Source organism: Cygnus olor, chromosome 3 (genome assembly GCF_009769625.2).
Source record: "Cygnus olor isolate bCygOlo1 chromosome 3, bCygOlo1.pri.v2, whole genome shotgun sequence".
Lineage (NCBI taxonomy): Eukaryota > Metazoa > Chordata > Aves > Anseriformes > Anatidae > Cygnus > Cygnus olor.
In genome coordinates this window covers 39059752-39077120 of record NC_049171.1, presented here as the reverse complement: position 1 = coordinate 39077120, position 17369 = coordinate 39059752, and the positions used below count along the sequence as shown (strand labels likewise).

The 17369-nt window shown below is 43.3% G+C and overlaps 1 protein-coding gene across 1 annotated transcript in view; it reads left to right on the top strand.

Moving 5' to 3' along the window:
* LOC121067017 (gamma-aminobutyric acid receptor subunit rho-2) overlaps window positions 1–15614 on the top strand; it is a 28437-nt gene extending 12823 nt beyond the window's left edge. The window contains exons 3-9 of the mRNA XM_040550965.1: window positions 3478–3545; window positions 6817–7040; window positions 9153–9235; window positions 10728–10868; window positions 11149–11301; window positions 13060–13256; window positions 15220–15614. Of these exons, the coding sequence (XP_040406899.1) occupies window positions 3478–3545; window positions 6817–7040; window positions 9153–9235; window positions 10728–10868; window positions 11149–11301; window positions 13060–13256; window positions 15220–15528 (1175 nt within the window). The 3' untranslated portion in view covers window positions 15529–15614. The remainder of the gene's footprint in view (window positions 1–3477; window positions 3546–6816; window positions 7041–9152; window positions 9236–10727; window positions 10869–11148; window positions 11302–13059; window positions 13257–15219) is intronic.
* Window positions 15615–17369: the final 1755 nt, after the last annotated feature.

The window sequence follows — 17369 nt, the reverse complement described above, 5'->3', positions numbered from 1 at the left end:
TTCTCATCACTTTGGCCCCACGTGTTGAAAGAGGAGTAGGGAGAAGGGAAAACCAATGGTTTCTCCTGCTGCTTGTAGTGGGAGTGTGCTAAAGAAAGGCAGAGTAAACATTTCCACCGATCAGTAAGTTCTACAGTGTCATCTTTGTACTGAGTTAAGGATTTCATGTTTGAGCACAGAGTTCAAACAATTTTTCCATCTCTGTTCTACTCCCTGTTTTATCATCCATCAAATTCATAGTTAATTGCAGGGAAGAAAAAAGTAAAACCACTTTCACTGATGTACAACACACCTAACCCAGCCTCAAGTCTCTTCTTTCCAAGGCTTTCCAGACTGTTCAAGTGTACACTGGCTTCACTTCATTTTAACGAACTGTAAATAATAAATTGTCATGGCAGCTTCAGGCTGAACCTTGGACTTTTCTCTTGCAATGAGGTAACTGCTGCTTATCTAGGAGCCGAGGTGAGCATTTGTTGCAGGAACATGAAAAAAGAGAATTGTCTCTTTTGAACATGGACATGGTGTTTTATCTTCAAGTGCAGAGAGGGAAGGAATAGAAGAGAGGGACAAGTAAGTACCAACGTGGCAGGGTTCTTCTGTTGTTGGTGTTCTTTCTGTTTTTAAGTCTATGATTAGTGCTCAGTCAAGCGTGGAAATTGCAGCAGTAAATAGACTTTGGATGGCTGGCAATTTCCTGAAAGAAGGCTAAGTTAAGCATCCACACGCAGAAAGTGCCTCTTGCAGTCTGGAAGCTGTGGGGTGTAAGATAGGCAGGGTTTGTAGTGAGATGTAACATCACTTCTTAGGTGAACTGAAAGGACCAGAAGTAACAAACTGACTCCTTAAAAACAGCACTCAAAGAACTCATTTGCTTGTTAAGGCTTATCTTCCTCCACAACTACTCGACTGAAGAGGACAGAGCTATTGGCACAGTATTTCCACTTAACAAAGCCACTGCTATCTTTGTTCACACCAGGAGATGACAAATTTGTGGTGTGGCAGAAGGGTCAGGTGCTGGTCATTGTCTGCTGGATGGCACGTTGGGAATGACACAGCTGCAGGGGACCTAAGCTGTTTCTCCTCCCAAGGCAAGGAGCAAGTCAGGAGGACTCGTGCCAAGGGTGCCAAGGAAAAGATCTCTGATTTTGCCATGGATTTGCCTCTCTCTGGTGAGTTATGACAGACTGAGAAGGAACCCAATGGCTGATGAGCCCTCATGTCCTGTGGCCAGATTGGTAGGAATTGGGCACATTTCCTGGCCTAGCAGGCATGGACTGGCTCATAAGGAGCTGAGCCAGTGCCACCAGACAGAAGGCTTGTTGACCCTCGTCTTCCCCCATGCTTGTCTCCTCTGGCCCCAGTGGCCAGCTTGGGCACCTGGCAGGTCTTTCCCAGAGCTGACTCAAGTCACTGATTCAGAAGAAAATAGTCCACTTGTTGCTGATGATGTTGGTTTTGGATGGGTTAATTTTGTGTGTGCTGGTGAGCTGAGCCACACTCTGTGTGACTTCACCCTCCTCTGAAAGCTGTCCCTGGTGTAATCTGGGGGCCTGTTCGTACCTATTAAATGCGCACTCATAGACTGTGAAGCCTTGTGTACAACAGAAAAAACCTCAGCACTTCTCAGCCCTGCTGCTGGAAGCAGTTGTGACACCGTGTCTGTGTTTCAGCACCTGATGCAGGCAAGGGCTTTGTGGGTTTCACAAAGTTTCAGGGCTCCCAGTTTCAGGGAGTATGTGGGAGAAAGAGAACTGAATACCAACAGGGAGACAATTTCCTCGGCCTCCAGTGATTCCTTGTAGTGTATAAGCAACTAAAATGGAGCTGGGAAAGGGAGCAAGACGGGCTTCTAGTGTTGGAGTGAAAAATCCCAGAGAAGTCTCTGGGTTCCAGAGAAACATGCCGGTGCTGATTAGCTGGAATTTATCCTCACCAGCTGCTCAGATTTGACCAGCCTGAATGGTCACTCTTGGACTGTGAAAAGTAAATGTTTCTTGCAAACCCTCTTCTGCTCAAAGAAATACCACCAAGATGTGAATAGGAGAAAACAAATGTTTGCTGGCATGTTTTTAAGCACGAAGTGCACAGCAGTGTGTCTGACTGTGACATGCAGGCATTTGTAAGCATTTAGGAGTCATCTGAAAGTGCTGGGCTGACCGTGTTTCAGCTTCACTGCCAGGGGCAGCAGTCACTTAAATTGGGATTGGTGGTGCTGAGGAGCCTGATCCTGCTCCACAGGGCTTTCTTCAGCCTGCCTGTACCCAGCCTAGTGCCAATGGACTGCGCGGATGCAACACGTGTGAGCTGTGTGTGTGGAAGGGGGATGGTGTCACTGTCGGCATGCTCTGCTGTAATTTGGTGAGGCTGGCTTATCAAAGCCCCAGCAAAGTCTGCATCAGGGACAGCAGGAGTAATCACCTTGTCTCATGGGCTTTGCTTTTTCCCTTTCCCTCCTGAATCCAGGCTGGCACTCCCTTCTGCTCCAGCAGAGGAGAATGTAAGGCTCTGCTCAAAAGCCCTGGAGATGCACAGGCGCCTGTGTGCACTGCTGCAGATACAGGAGCAAAATGGATGGCAGCTTGCAAGAGTCCACTCTCTTCTCAGCACAGCAGTTCTCCAGCTGCCTTTAGGTGTATGGTGTGTATAGAGCATGGAAATGGTCTTGAGGAAGATGCTGCTGTAGCTAAATACATGCACACAGCAGGCTCTGCTATGCCAGGCTCAGTGCAAATATTGATCTAGAACCAGAAGAGGACTGTGGTCCCTCTTACTTATCATGTAGCTTCTGACCAGGCTCAACATTTAAGTCCTAAAAATCCTTGCAAACCTTCATGAAGGCCACCATAGTTCTTAGATGCCTCGTTTCTGCTGGGCAAGCCCCACACGTCTGCAGAGCTGTAGCAGTCTACAGTGAAATTTTGATGCAAGGTTTCTAGGAGCAGAGGATTTTCCATTTATTTTGGGCTGCTTTCTGCTCATTTACTCTTTGTGAATTCTCTGGTTGCTAATTTTAGAACAGCTGCGAAAAACTCTTGACACCTTCAGTGGGTCATATAAATGAAAATGGTGATGGGCTCTTGAGAGATTAATGTGGCATGTGTTGTTAAGAAATGAGAAACCCACAGGGAAGATCTCAATGCTTGCACCTTTTCCCTCTCAGCTCCCTGTTCTTGGGGCTAGATTTGCTTGTGTAAAGATGTAAAATTTATAATGATATGGCTCAGCTTTTAAAAACGAATGCAGATGTTTTATCCAAGCTGGACAGAGTGCATGCTAAGGGGAAGGGAATTGAGCATTTCACAAGGGCCTCGCACTGCTGTTATTCACTGACTTTGCTCCCTGGCCCCCTCTTCAAGAATCATGGGCAGGAAAGTATACCATAGCTCAGAAATGTTTTGCACACTACCTTGTAGTGCTAATTAAATGCAGATGATATAAAATAAGTTATTTACATATATAAATCTCATTCTCCTACAGGCCCTGCAATTCCTGTTGGGGTGGATGTACAAGTTGAAAGTTTGGACAGTATTTCTGAGGTTGACATGGTACGTAATCCTCTTTTAAGGCTCAATTATTCCTAGCCACAGAAAATCCCTCCCACCTGAAATTCAACGGGTTTCAGATTATTAGTCACATGAAAGTGATAGCAGTGTTTGGCAAATACAAAGAGACTTGCTAAAACCAGATGGTGATTAAAGGCTTATCTCTGTACCTTCAGATAAAGATTAAAACTACAAAGGAAAAAGGGACCATAAATAGGAGAATAATCAGTGTTATGAAGACTCTATCACAACTAAAAAAATAAACAGCTTCACATGAATATTTGAAAGTATATGGTCAAGTTCATGTAAGCCATGCTGTTTGCAAGAGCTTTCTTCCTTACGGAACCTTTGTGTTCATTTGCTTCAAATGCATGATTCGAGGAGGTGCATTAGAAAAATAAATTGGTATCATAGATGATAATGAGCTGCCTCTGCGTCTTCATCACTAGGAGTAACCTTGCTGGGACACATGGCTGGGAACTGTCAGTGGGGAGCTTGAACCACTTCTGCCAACTGGAATTTGGTGTGGGGGAATAACTCTTCAGTCACTCTCCCTGTTCAAGAAATTTGCACCGAGTTCAGCTGCAATTCAGTATCTTTGGTTTTTATTACTTAAAAAAAAAAGGAAGCGATATAGGCAGTTTAGCCCTCAACAGGTTTCAAGGTGTTTTTAGTGAAAGGAGCAAGCATTTTCATTTTGTTTGGTTGGATTTGGATATAGGAAGTGGAATAAAAAGACTGAAAGAGAAGTGGGGAGGGGAACATAGAGGAGAAGAGGAAGGTTCTTGGTTCTTTCCTCCTCCTGCTGTTTCCTCCTCGTTCTTGGGCACCATATCTGGAGGTGTCCAGGCAAAATATGAAGACCTCAAGGAAGAGTTTTAGGTTGCTATTGCAAAGCAATTACATCTTCATCACAAGAACGGGGCTTGCCTGCCTGGCTGTTGAAAGAGAGGGTTTGGGGGATGCATGCAATGAAGCATGCGGGAGGGAGCTGTAAGCACGGGAAAAGGCTGTTGCAAGATTTGGAGCATTAATGTATCAGGATAATGTCACAGCAGCACAGAGACCTATGTAGTGCAAGCAAGTAGCTTTCAGTGTTCTCTTAGGAGCGTCTGATTTCAGCAGAAATCTTGCCCGTCAGAAAGTTGTGAGGTCAGCTCTCTTTCCCTTAGCTATCTACAATAACTGCATCCCATTTTCCCAGCGCCGGACAAGCACTTTCCACAGCAGTTGCTGATTTGCATTTGGGGTGGAAGGATGCCTTGCAAGGTCAGCCTGGGTTACCTTAGTTTGTTTTTTCCAGCGGTCTGTCCCAGCAGGTGAGTGGGTGTTTGTGGAGAGGACAGCAAGCTGTCCACATGGGCAGGGATTTGGGCTGGCTGTGTCTGCACCAGGCTGCTCTCCCCATCTCCACACTGTAGGCAGGGCTTGTCTGAAGCCCTCTGAAGGTTAGTGGTCCTAGGAATTGGTTGGCCTTGGTCAGGCAGCCTTTACCTACTGCAGCTTTGGTGCCAAGAAGCAACCAGACCGAAGTATCATCATCTACAACCTGCTGCACCTGCAAGACAGTGCAAGAAAGCAGCCACAGCTGGTTAAAGCATGTGGTCTTAAAAATGGTACTGGTCCATCCAGCACCGATGGGCTGCTGCTGTGGGATAGTGGGGGATGCTCTCAAGGCTGCCCAGAGCATGGCACAAACACAAAATGTGCTGCCAAATGTAAGGCTCACTGCATGCTCACTGTACCTCCAGCAGGTATTTACTGTTCTCTTGGTTCTCTACAAAACCTGTTTCCTAAGGGACTTTCCTACTCATGCGCTGTGAAATAACCCCCTTGTTTCAGTTTGTACCTAGCATGTGTGCTGGTCAGAAGGGAACAAGCTGCCAGCGACTGCAAGCAGTTTGACTCATGCTGCAAGAAGACATCCATCAGTTGGAGGCCCCCAAGGCACTGCGTCCCTCTGTCTGCCCATATCACAGCCAGGGGCTTACCCCTTTTATCCTTCTTGTGTAAATGGCACGGACTCCTATGAAATCATCAGTCGTGCCTCTTCCTTGCTGTCCATTTTCCCAGCTCTGGCCAAGCCGATGAGCTTTCCTCCCCCAGCCCCCGAGGCTGACTCCTCCAGCCAAAGTCCTCAGTCCTAACAAAGCCCTGCTGGGAGCAGCAGTTGCTGGAGATGTTTGGAAATGTTTTTTTGGGACTGTGGTTGGAAGGGGAGGGTGGCCAGTGTCTGGTAGGGAATGGGAGCTGGCAGTATCCCTTCGGGAAGCAGAGATGGAGGATGCTATTTTCCTGAGTAGGACAATATCCCACCAAATATCCTAGTCTGCTGTGGTGGGGATGTGCATGTGGGCGAGCAGAAGTGACCCTCTGGTGGGTCTCCACTGTGGTCAGAGAGGAAGCTGGGGTGTCTGCCAGCTTTGCAAATGTGTATATATTGATATATTTGATATATTCCTGAAAAATCCATAGGCAGTGTGAGACTGTTGCCAGAGAAGCCCTCTGAAATGGAAAGTTGGGTTAAATGATGGCTTGTCGTCAGCAAAAGGAGGAGGTGGTGGTGGTTTTAAAATGCATTTGCTGAGTGGTTAGGAAGAGATCTGAGCCTGGGTTGCTGCTTGCCCAGGATTGACAGCTACAGCTCCCGTAACCACTTGCTTAATTGGGAATATAAAGAAAAAAGTGTATTTGATCTCTCGGCATAAAGGAGTAGATGCAGCTCTGAAAGCAGCAGCTGCCAGGTTGGGATCAACAAACAGATGTTTTCCTTCGTGTGGCTGCAGCTCCTGCCCCCTCAATGAGCTTAACAGAGAGCTTTATTTATACGCTTGTTTGGTAGGGAAAACAGTTCCCCCGCTCAGTCGCTGTTTGCAACAATTCAGTTCTTTTAGGGATGAGTTACATAGCATTTAGCCTGACCATTAAGCTTATTTCGGAAGGTTTTCCTCTCCAACATACTCTCAGGGCCATAGTCCTTGAAGACAATTTTGCCAGGATTGAAGAATCCTTCCAGCAGGGCAGTGCTTCTCTTGGGGCTTGTTTGTATCTCCTTTAGGACTGCTACACTGCAGTGGCTTTATGTCTTGTTTTGGCTGAAATTATTTTGTCAGGACTATCTATTCACAACGAGCATTGCTCCAGAAAATAAACAGAAGTCCAGAGGGGATGGATTTCATCTGCCTGGTGGGAGTGAGTTTCCTTTCTGGTGTGTTTTAGATGTGAAAAGCAGCACTGACAGCCCTCTTTCTGGTTCACTCCCTCTTTCCTGAAGGACTTCACCATGACTCTGTACCTGAGGCACTACTGGAAGGATGAGCGCCTCTCATTTCCCAGCACCACCAACAAGAGCATGACCTTCGACGGCAGGCTGGTGAAGAAGATCTGGGTCCCGGATGTCTTCTTCGTGCACTCCAAAAGGTCCTTCATTCACGACACGACCACGGACAACATCATGCTGCGAGTCTTCCCCGATGGGCACGTCCTCTACAGCATGAGGTAAGGGCACGGCCCCGTGGTTCCTGGACACTCCCTGGGTCTTTGCTGTCAGTTTTGCTCCCAATGTGGCTATGGCGACCACCAAGACTGCTGCTGCTGACTCTGCTGCTCCCACAGCTGATGCAGAGCCCCGTTTCCAGCATCTCCAGTACCAGATGCTTTGCAGGATGCTGCGAGAAACCACGCTGTGGGCAGTAACAGGATAATCTCCCCGAGGGAAGCATTCCCCTAAGTCTGTGCAGTCAGAGGAAGGCTTAGTCAAGCAGGGATGTTCGTCCTGGGGTCAGTGTGTGATTAAATTGGAAGCTGCTGATGTACCAGATGGTGACCTCTATAATTATCCTATTGTGCTTCCTGTTTGTCTGGAAAAAGGGTTTTTTGTTTGTTTGTTTGTTTTTTTTAGTTTTTATGTCTATGTAAAGGTTTAAGTTTACTGAAGCTGAAGCAGCAGCATTAAAGACACACTGGAGTCCCCAATTTTCTAATAGATTTGTTGGCTGGAAGACTCTTGAGGCACAGCCCAGCTGATTACATTTCCTTCAGCCGAAAGGAAAAAAAAGATGCAAAGAAAAATACACTGCCAGAGGAGAAAAACTAAAAAACCCAGACAAAAGGACATTTCCCCAGGACAGGAAAATTGCCCTCAATGTACAGTGACCTTTTAATGTTTCATGGCACAAGGATTTCCTTTCTAGGACCTGTCTGGAACTCACTCACTTTATGGTAAAATATTTCTCAAAAGCTATGAAAGTGTTTTTATTTATTTATTTATTTGATTCAGGGGGCTATTTCTTTTGAAAGAATAAGCATAGTGTATGATATCTTCCTAATTAGGACAATATCCCACCAAGCCAGGGTGCTCTAAAGTTCACTGGATCCGTATTCCAAATACAATTCTAATTTATTGGAAAAACACTTGACAAATTATTAAAACCACAAAGAAACGAGTGTAAGAAAGAGAGATGCACTATAAGGACACTCCATTTTGCCCAGTCCTACTGAGCTACAAAATCCCATCTTGTCCAAACATCTAGGAACACTTTCCCTCTTTTGAAGCCCTTTATTGCATGACAGTTCTGACTGCTCACGACTCAACTAAGATGTTGTCCATTTTATTAGAACCAGGTAAGGACAAAGGTACCACACAGAAGTTTTTAAGTTTGGCTCATATGGCAAAACTCTGCTCTAGTTCATAGTTAAAAGGAACAGCATGTGCTTTTCAGGGGCGATGAGAACATAGGGAAGATTAGGCTTTGGATCACAGACCCTCGAACAGAAGAACAGTTGTTTATAGACATCTGCAATGAATCTAGAAAATGGTCACAGCCAAAATAAGCCAGCTTCTGAAACGGTGACTCACAGCTGATTTGCCCCTACTAAGCTGGGAGCTCCTCTGCAAAACTGTCCACGAGAGCAAGTTCACCGACCCACTGAAAAACTTGTTACACAATGTCATGCACAAGTGGACTCAGATTTAAAAACTGGAGCTGTGATTGTTGCAGCTCTTTAACTAAGATGTGAACTTAACAGAGGCAAATCTCATGCCTTGAAATACAGCTGCACCCATCTTACACCCCCTGCCACAGAAATACACCACACAGATATAAAGAGTCGGTCTGAGGACAGAAATAAACTATTTTTGCCCTAATAATATCTATACCGGATGAATTTTTTGGCTTGCAATAAGGTTGGCCATGTTCCTCAGGTTTGTGTTATTGTTGGTGTGACTATGGAGAAGAGTGATCAAAGAGAAAATGAGGAAACCCTTACGCAAACTGGACATAAGGGGATCTTAAATGTAAATGGTGAAATTATTCTTTTGTTGTTGCCTTCTAGGGAAATAGTTGGATATAAAACGTGGTGGAAATATCTGTATTGACATTAGTATTACTGTAATGTCCAAGATAGTACTTTAGTTCCTTGACAGGTATTGAAATTACAGTCTCCACTGGAGTTTCTGCATATAATCTATCTCCCTTGTACTTGAAGAATTGCTAGGCATTTTCTTGTGGATTTTTGCTGGCTTTAAAGATGTAAAATTGCCTGTGTGTGCTAACGTTCTTCCTTCATTGCTCCTCAGAGAAAACAACATTTCTCATTTTTGCCTTCTAGGATCACAGTGACAGCAATGTGCAACATGGACTTCAGCCGCTTCCCCCTGGACTCTCAGACGTGTTCTCTGGAGCTGGAAAGCTGTACGTTGTACCTGTGTTTCTAGCTAGGCGTGCTCCAGAGCTGCTGCACTCACATAAACCAGACACGTTTCAGAATACAGTCTATTTTAAAGCCTGAAAAAAAAGTTCACCAAAGTCACCGATAGTATTTGTATTAACTTATTGGCTTGTATTGGCTTGGGCCTTATGCTGCAAGACAGGGGAATTTGCAAGGAAAGCATTCTTGTATGAATTTTGGTAGATGGCACTTTCAAAAAAACACACGCACACACAAAAATGTCAATAGAAGTGTTCAACATATACTGGTTCTCAACAGCTTGCTGATGAGAAATTTGGGGGGAGAAGCTGTGTTCTGTTCATTGCCTCTGACTGGAAGCTGGTGCCTTCAAGTGTCACAGCACAAAGTAGAATATAATGATCATTGATTTTCTCTAAATTTCATCAGCAGTATGGCTAATGTATGATAACTGTGATCCTGCAAACTCTGTGGCCTGGGGTCAGCTTCTTTGGGAAGGAGTTTTCTGTGGAGGAAGTGATTTGAACAGTAAAATTTTTCATGGTTCTGTAAACTTTCTCCAGGTTGTGCCAAGACTAACATCTAAATGTTTTGAGGTCTTCTCAGCCATTTAACTGAATTTTTCCTTTAGCAACAACAGAATCACAGAATTATGGGGTAATTTACACTGGAGAAGAGTTTTAGGTTGATAATGAAACCAGCTAGTCCAACATGGTGGTCAAAGCAGGGAGAACTTTAGAGTGGCTTTCTGAGGGCTGTGTCTAGTTGGGTTTTAAACATCTGCAAAGTAATAGGGGTTCCACAACCTCTCTGTGCTACATATTCAAATGTTTGACCGCCCTCATCATGAGAAAGTTGCCTTTTACTTGCTTGGAAAAAATCCCTTGATGCAGCTTTAGATTTTGTGGAATCCTCCTACACCTTGTGCTCCAGCACCCAGCCATCCTGACAACCCCTTCGTTCTCCATTCCTGCCACCGAACGTATCAAATAACTCCTTAAGTTTTTCACTTAGGGTCTTCAAACATTTCTAGATTTTTGCTTCAAATCACACCTGTCATTTTTGCCTTTATCATTCCAAGACAGCTTGAGGTGTCTGCATTTCCCCATTCCTCTAAATTCAGCCATTTAACCCATAGCTATTTCCTGAGTTACTCTCATGAGTTAGCAATACTTTGTCTGCGATTTTTGATATGTGATGCTCAGAAAAGTACCATCTTCCCTGTAGTTTCACCAGCGTGGAGTAAAAAGAGAATGTGTTTCCCTGCATCGGGATGCCCTGTTGTTTTGTTTTTGTTGTTGCCCTGGTATATCATATGGTAAGATCATTTTCACTCACTGTTGTTAGAAAACTTTTTTTTGTGGCATTGCTTCACGTTAAAGACGGCTTTCTGTTTGTTAATCTGTTGTTCTGTCGTTCTCTGGATCTATTAATCTTTTTTTTTTTTTTTCCTCCAAGCTAAAACCATACTATATTGTGTTTTTTTCTTTCCCTAAGATGCTTACACTGATGAAGATCTGATGCTGTATTGGAAAAATGGGAATGAATCTCTGAAAACGGATGAGAAGATTTCTTTGTCTCAGTTTTTGATACAAAAATTCCACACTACATCAAGACTAGCTTTCTACAGTAGCACAGGTATTGGACTTTTCTCATTTGCTGCTATTGCTAAAGCTACTGCTAATGCTGTACTGACTGCTAGTGAGAAGGGTCTTGTCTAACTCCTCCTGCACTTGTCTCCTGTGGGATTGTGTTTCACTGAAATGCAGCCTCCACTGTCTGGACAACCCATATTTTGAAAGATCAGTATCCCTTTTTTCTGCCCTTTAGAAACAAAAGATCGAAAGGAAGATCTTGCCTTGCTGTACCTGCCATCCAGGCTGTTCTCACTGATTCTGCCTTTCCTCCTTTCTCACAGGTTGGTACAATCGCCTCTACATAAACTTCACGTTACGCCGACACATCTTCTTCTTCTTGCTCCAGACCTACTTCCCCGCCACTCTGATGGTCATGTTGTCCTGGGTGTCCTTCTGGATCGACCGCAGAGCAGTACCTGCCAGAGTCTCTTTGGGTAAGAGCAATCCTGACTGTGTGAAAATCTTTGAATGTGAAAGTTTTGGCAGGAAAGGGAACTGGTCATATTGATGGTTAAAGTTTTTTTGGGAAGCAACTGTCTCTTATTTGATGATTAATATCTTGCAAAACTTGCAGTTTGTCCGTCATTGCCAAGCAATCTTCCTGATCTATATTTAGTTCAGGACAGAGAGAGCTGTGGTTTAAAAAGGAAAAGTGGGCAGAGAAGAGAGGTTTCATAATTCATGAGTCAATGAGCCAAGATTTTACCCCATTGCCCAGTCCTGTAGTGCTGAGACACGTGCTACTGTCAGTGAGGGTCATGTTTTACAGTTTAAGCACCTGAACAAAGGTTAAGGCTTCTGTTACAGTTTTCATCAGTGCCTAGAGCTGGATCCAGAGCAGTATCCTGCACAGGTATGTGTCTTCTCAACCAAGGGGGACTTGTGTTGAGGGGCTGAGGGTTCTGGAGTGGGGATGTCTCTCATTTGAAGGAGTGGGAAGAAGGCTTGAAAATCCTGCACACACCACTTTGCATTTTTGGACATCTGAAGACCCATCAGGAGGAGCTTTTCTGTGCCAGAGCTGGAGAAAATGCTTTCATCTGAGAATAAAAAGAAATTGTTTGTTTACTCCATACAAAGATTAGAGAAAGAAAAATCTCTGAATTTTAATATGTAAGGTTTCCAATACTAAAAGCATGAAACAGTATTTTAGCCCCACACCTTGTCTCAATTAGAAAGCTGTGCACTGCAGCAAGCATATGAGAAGAGGCAGCCAAGAGTCTACTCCACTGAAAGAAATCTGTTCAGTGGATATTATTGAAAAAAAAAATAAGAGAGAGAGAAAAAAAAGGGGAAAAACTGATGATAAAATGAACAACAGTAACTGTATTTGCAGAGGTCACTACTTTGAAAAGGTTGAAGTAGCTATGAATACTTTTTGGCTACATTTGCCTACTTAAGTGGCTTTGACAACTTGCAAATATTTTTGTCTCCATGACTATCCAAACAAAGTATATACTATTTTGCACGATTTTATCTGTATCTATCTAAACACATATACATATACACACACACATATATATATTTACATACAAATAGCTACACATACACACGACTATATAGGTAGTATGAGGGTGGTTTTAAAAACTTTTTAATTCCCACAGTTCAAACTGCAGACAAGTATTAGAGGTAAAAACATAATGCCATTCTTTTGCACTGTTTAATATAAAACTTTCCTACCACACAATTAAAAGTATTAATTTTATCTTCATTGCACATCTGTTATAGTGCCTGTGATTTAGATCAAATCCTCTTTTGCTGTGACCAGAAGTCAGGTTGCTTTCTGGCGGTCCCTGCGGCACAAACTGGTACAGTTAGGAAACAGGAGTCCTTGTCTTAGCAGACTCGACTCTAGGCACTGTGTTAAAATAGAAGTAGTTTTGGCTAAAGGAAAGCTGAACAACTGTCTCAGTGCAGAGAGGAATCCTGACTCTGGGGGTTAAGGAAGGAGGTAAATGCAGTTCCCAGCAAAATGATGTGGCTGCCCTGTTGTTCCTTGAAACTCAGCCCTTCACGTGCACAAAGTGCAGGCAGTAAGGGCAGTTTTGCATCAGCAAGAGAGATACTTATCACCAAATAATTCACATCAAACATCTGCCAGAACATTATATAGAGCATAGTTCTATTTTTCTTGAGAGTAGCCTTATGGACTGGATCAACCAGTATCATTTATTTCTCTTGGTTCTTTCCAGGGATCACCACCGTGCTGACCATGTCCACGATCATCACGGGGGTGAATGCCTCCATGCCCCGTGTTTCCTACATCAAAGCAGTGGACATTTACCTGTGGGTCAGTTTTGTGTTTGTCTTCCTCTCGGTGCTGGAATACGCAGCAGTGAATTACCTGACCACTGTGCAAGAGCGGAAGGAGAGGAAACTCCGGGAAAAAGTGAGGAAAACTTTGATCTTGTTTAGCCATTCATTCATTTTTTTTTTTTAAAGCTGGTCTGGTCTTTCTATTGCATTCAGTAGGTGTATTAGCAGAGTTGTTCTGTGAGACCAAGCATACTCTAACAGTTAGCCAAGTTTATGCTCACAATTTTTAATGTGCCTGTGCTAATTCCCAAACCATACACAGGAGTGTTTTGGTGCTAGTTGGCCTGGACAAAATTGAGGCCAGAGACCTTTCTGACACTTCAGTAGTGTTGTCAGTTAAGCTGCCATACCCTGGGACACTCTTTGGCAATATTTAATTTATTAACGTAGACAGAGACTAAAATTGCTGCAGGGTGAACTTATGCAGTGTCCTTCTGTGTGTATGTGTTTGTGGAGACAGGTATGATTTAAGACTGTGTGGAGGTGGCCTTCTAGTACATTAGGCTCCCTTGTCCACATGGGTGACTGTCAGCGCACAGCACATTAAACCAAACGAACTGCAACAAGGGAACTCGGGGCTAAAAGTACATCCGCAGAATGTACTTCTTTCTCTGTTGGGTCCTGCAACGATTAACTTGCTGCCTTTAACTGCATTCCCTTCCACCCACCATCTCCCAGGCCTGTCATCAGTTGATGATAAAGAGCCTAACATAATTCTTTCCTGGTTTTTTCTTTCTTTTTTTTTTTTTTGGTTTGGTTGGTTGGTTGTTTTTTTTGTTTGTTTGTTTGAGAGAGGAGGATATAAGGGATATGATTTATCTTTGAAGAGAGATAAAACTAAGTTTATCTCTTTGTGCAACAAAAAAAACCCTCAAGTTGCATGTACACCTGCTTTGCATAAAGTATGTCTTAAAACACAGTTGTTCAACTGTACACATGGAGTGCTCCAAAAAGTTCCTGGAGTGACAGGACTAATGTGTTAGCAAATGGGCTACAAACTCGTCATGTTTTTTTCTTAACACCATCTGCTGCTATCAAAGCATTTGGTCATGACTATAACACAGAAAACAGTTCATAAATCATTTTCCAGGCTTTCAGTAAGCAACATGAGCTGTTGGTTAAATTGAGGAGCAAGTCTTCAGTGTGGAGTTTTCCAATAGCATCCTGAGTATACTCTATTTTTGTGTGTATATCCTTTACTATATTAGTTGAACTTATATAAACAATTCCTTGGATAGCCCAACCATCAAAGTTGGCAGAAGAGGGAACTGGGGGCAAAGTGTTACTGGGTGAGGAAAGCAGACAGAGCGATTTGTGGGGAATCAGAGGCAGCAACTCCTCACAGAAAGGAGGTTTTGGAATCCATTTTTATTTCACATAAATATATAATCCATGTTGCTGAGAAAGAAAACATACAGATTTTAACTGTGAGAATATAGTATTTGCTATTCAAAATTCTACCTGTATTCACTGTGGGATGCACTTTGGCACTGCTGAAATCAATGTGAGTTTTGACACAGACTTAAACAGTGTTGGGATTTTACACTGGACTTCTAACTAAATCTTGCCTTCATTTAAAACCAGTTTTACACAGGAAATACATTTATCTGTGAAACCAGAACTTGGCTCTTTTTCCATAGCATGTACTGAATATTGACACAGATAAAACTGTATCTTGCCTTTGAATATTTGTAAGCACAGAGAATGCATAACAAGGAATCTCAAGATAGAAAGGCTGAACAGAGCTAGCTAAAAAAACCCTTTTGGTTAATTTTTATATCTGCAAAAGCACTTAGTCTATTTTTTTTCTGAACCTGCTTGTCAAAGCACTGTATCTAAACCACACCTTTTTCTTTTGGAACACAAGGAAAAAACATGATTTTTTTGTTTAAAAAAGTGATTTTTTTTTGGTTACAGTATCTCAACTAAAATTTCAAGCTCCACTGTTTACAAACTGTCTGTTAAAAGAAAGGCACCATTTCTATTGCCATTGTGTTCTTCCAGTGTTCAGCTGTGTTTCTTGTTTGTGTTCCTAGTTTCCATGTACATGTGGAATACCTCATTCAAAAACTATGATGCTGGATGGAAACTACAGTGAATCTGATGCCAACAGCCTGGCAGGGTATACAAGAAGCCAGATGGTCCCAGAGGAAGAAAAACAAGAAAAGATGGTTGTGCACTTAGCCATGAGCAACGCATCTAATTCATCAAGGAAGAGAGGCCTGAAGGGCCATGTGGGCTTGCTCATCATCCAGAACACTCATGCAATTGATAAATACTCCAGATTAATATTTCCAGGCACCTATATATTTTTTAATTTGATATATTGGTCCGTCTTTAGCTAGGCATGCCTGCACGGCAATGACTGAAGCAAAAGACACTTACAAAACTCTCTTTTGTTGGTTCTTTTTTAAGTTCAATTTGGATGCAAAGCCAGAAATCTGATCATTTTACAGCTGCTTTGGTGGGTAAAGTGGAGGACACATCCTCCAATGGGCAACTCCATGCACATCATGGAGAAGCCTGCTGTGCCAGTTGCTTTCCAACCCACACCCCAGCTCCCGTTTGCTTTGTGATACATGCTGTTTCTCATACTTGAAAATATGTGCCCGTTGTTTGCTCAAAAGGTGCTGTATGTACGTTTGGGGCCGGCAACACTGGAGCTGCCTGCTATGCAATGGACAACCAGAGAGTGCGTTGACACAGGCTGTCCTTGGGGAGTTGACGTACGCGACTTGCAAGGAGTGGCCTGGGAACTGCATCTCCTGAAAGGGGTCTGAATGAGGCCTCTCCTTTCAAAAATCTCTGTCTTTGACCGACGACTTTTCTTTGGCTTACGAATGCAATGTTTCTTTCCATTGGCTTATGAACGAGACATCCTTTTAGGGTCCGAATTGTGTTCTCTCTGGACAGGACCTACATCGATACCAGCGAGACTGTTGGCTGTCCAGGATCCACAGGGCTGGTTACAGAGTGCAGGTGGTATGTTTGAGTGAGTGGATAAAACAGAACAATGAATTCACAGCCCATGAATTCACAGCAGATGGCTCCCAGGGTGTGCGCGTAATGGAAACAGAGGTTTAGGCATGTGTTTCCATATAACCTGAGTGCAGCACGTGATATGTAGCACCTGACCTCTAAAATGAGAAGGAAAGCTTGTGAGTAGCATGCACAGTCACTGTATGGGAATGGGTATCATCTCTGGGACCATCATTTTCTTCAGAAGTAGAAAACATTGTTGAGGGCAGCACTGGTAGCTTTCAAAGATTTTCCTCACCCCTGTGAGGAAAGTGCAGACCTTGGAGAAACAGTGTATCCCAACATGCCTCTCCAAATCAACACACTGCCCTTCTGATTAGGGGTTTTGGATCAAGAGGGAGAGATGCCTGTCAGAACTTCTTTCTACAAAAATATAGACATGTCAGAGATTGAAGTGGCAAGAATAATACTGTGGGATTCAGTGAAACCCTGTCTGGCCTCTGGCTACAAGGTCAATGTAAGTCATTTGAAGCTGCTGGAAAGCATTGTAACCAACTACAGAGCTTGGCATTTCATTTTCCATCCAGTGATATCTTCCTGTCCTTTGCTAACAGCACTGACAACAAAACCCAAATATTTCTACACAATAGCAGCAAGACAATGATGGCCAAATTTGCATGCCTTTTATTTTTAAAAAGCATCGTGGCTTTTTGGCTGTGGAGATTATATTCATCAAAGCATTTGGTTGCCAAGCTGAAATTCAGCAGGATGGGCAGAGCCTGAAGTATGAAGATCTGGGACTGAGTGTAGAAAGCAATTCAATAATAAGATTCAATTACACATCTGACTAGGGTTGGGCCAGGAAGATTCATCTAAATCATATTAATACGGGAGAAACAAACAAACAAAAATAATAAAACTGTAACTGTTGGTGTGTGAATTTTCCTACTTACTGTAGCAGTAAATCTTACATCTTAAATCTCAAGGGATGTAGAAGTGGGCTGGGAATTGTCAACTCCAGGCTGTCAACAACACCCAGAATTTTCCTTGTGCCTCAGATATTGCTGCGTAAGTCACACCGATGGTCACACTGATTTACTGGAAACAAAACTGATCAGAGAAATTAAATTAAGAACGGTGTACCCCTTTCATCAGCCATGTTAATAACTGTCATTTATGGAGTTCTGTGTGGTCATGAAAGTAAGAA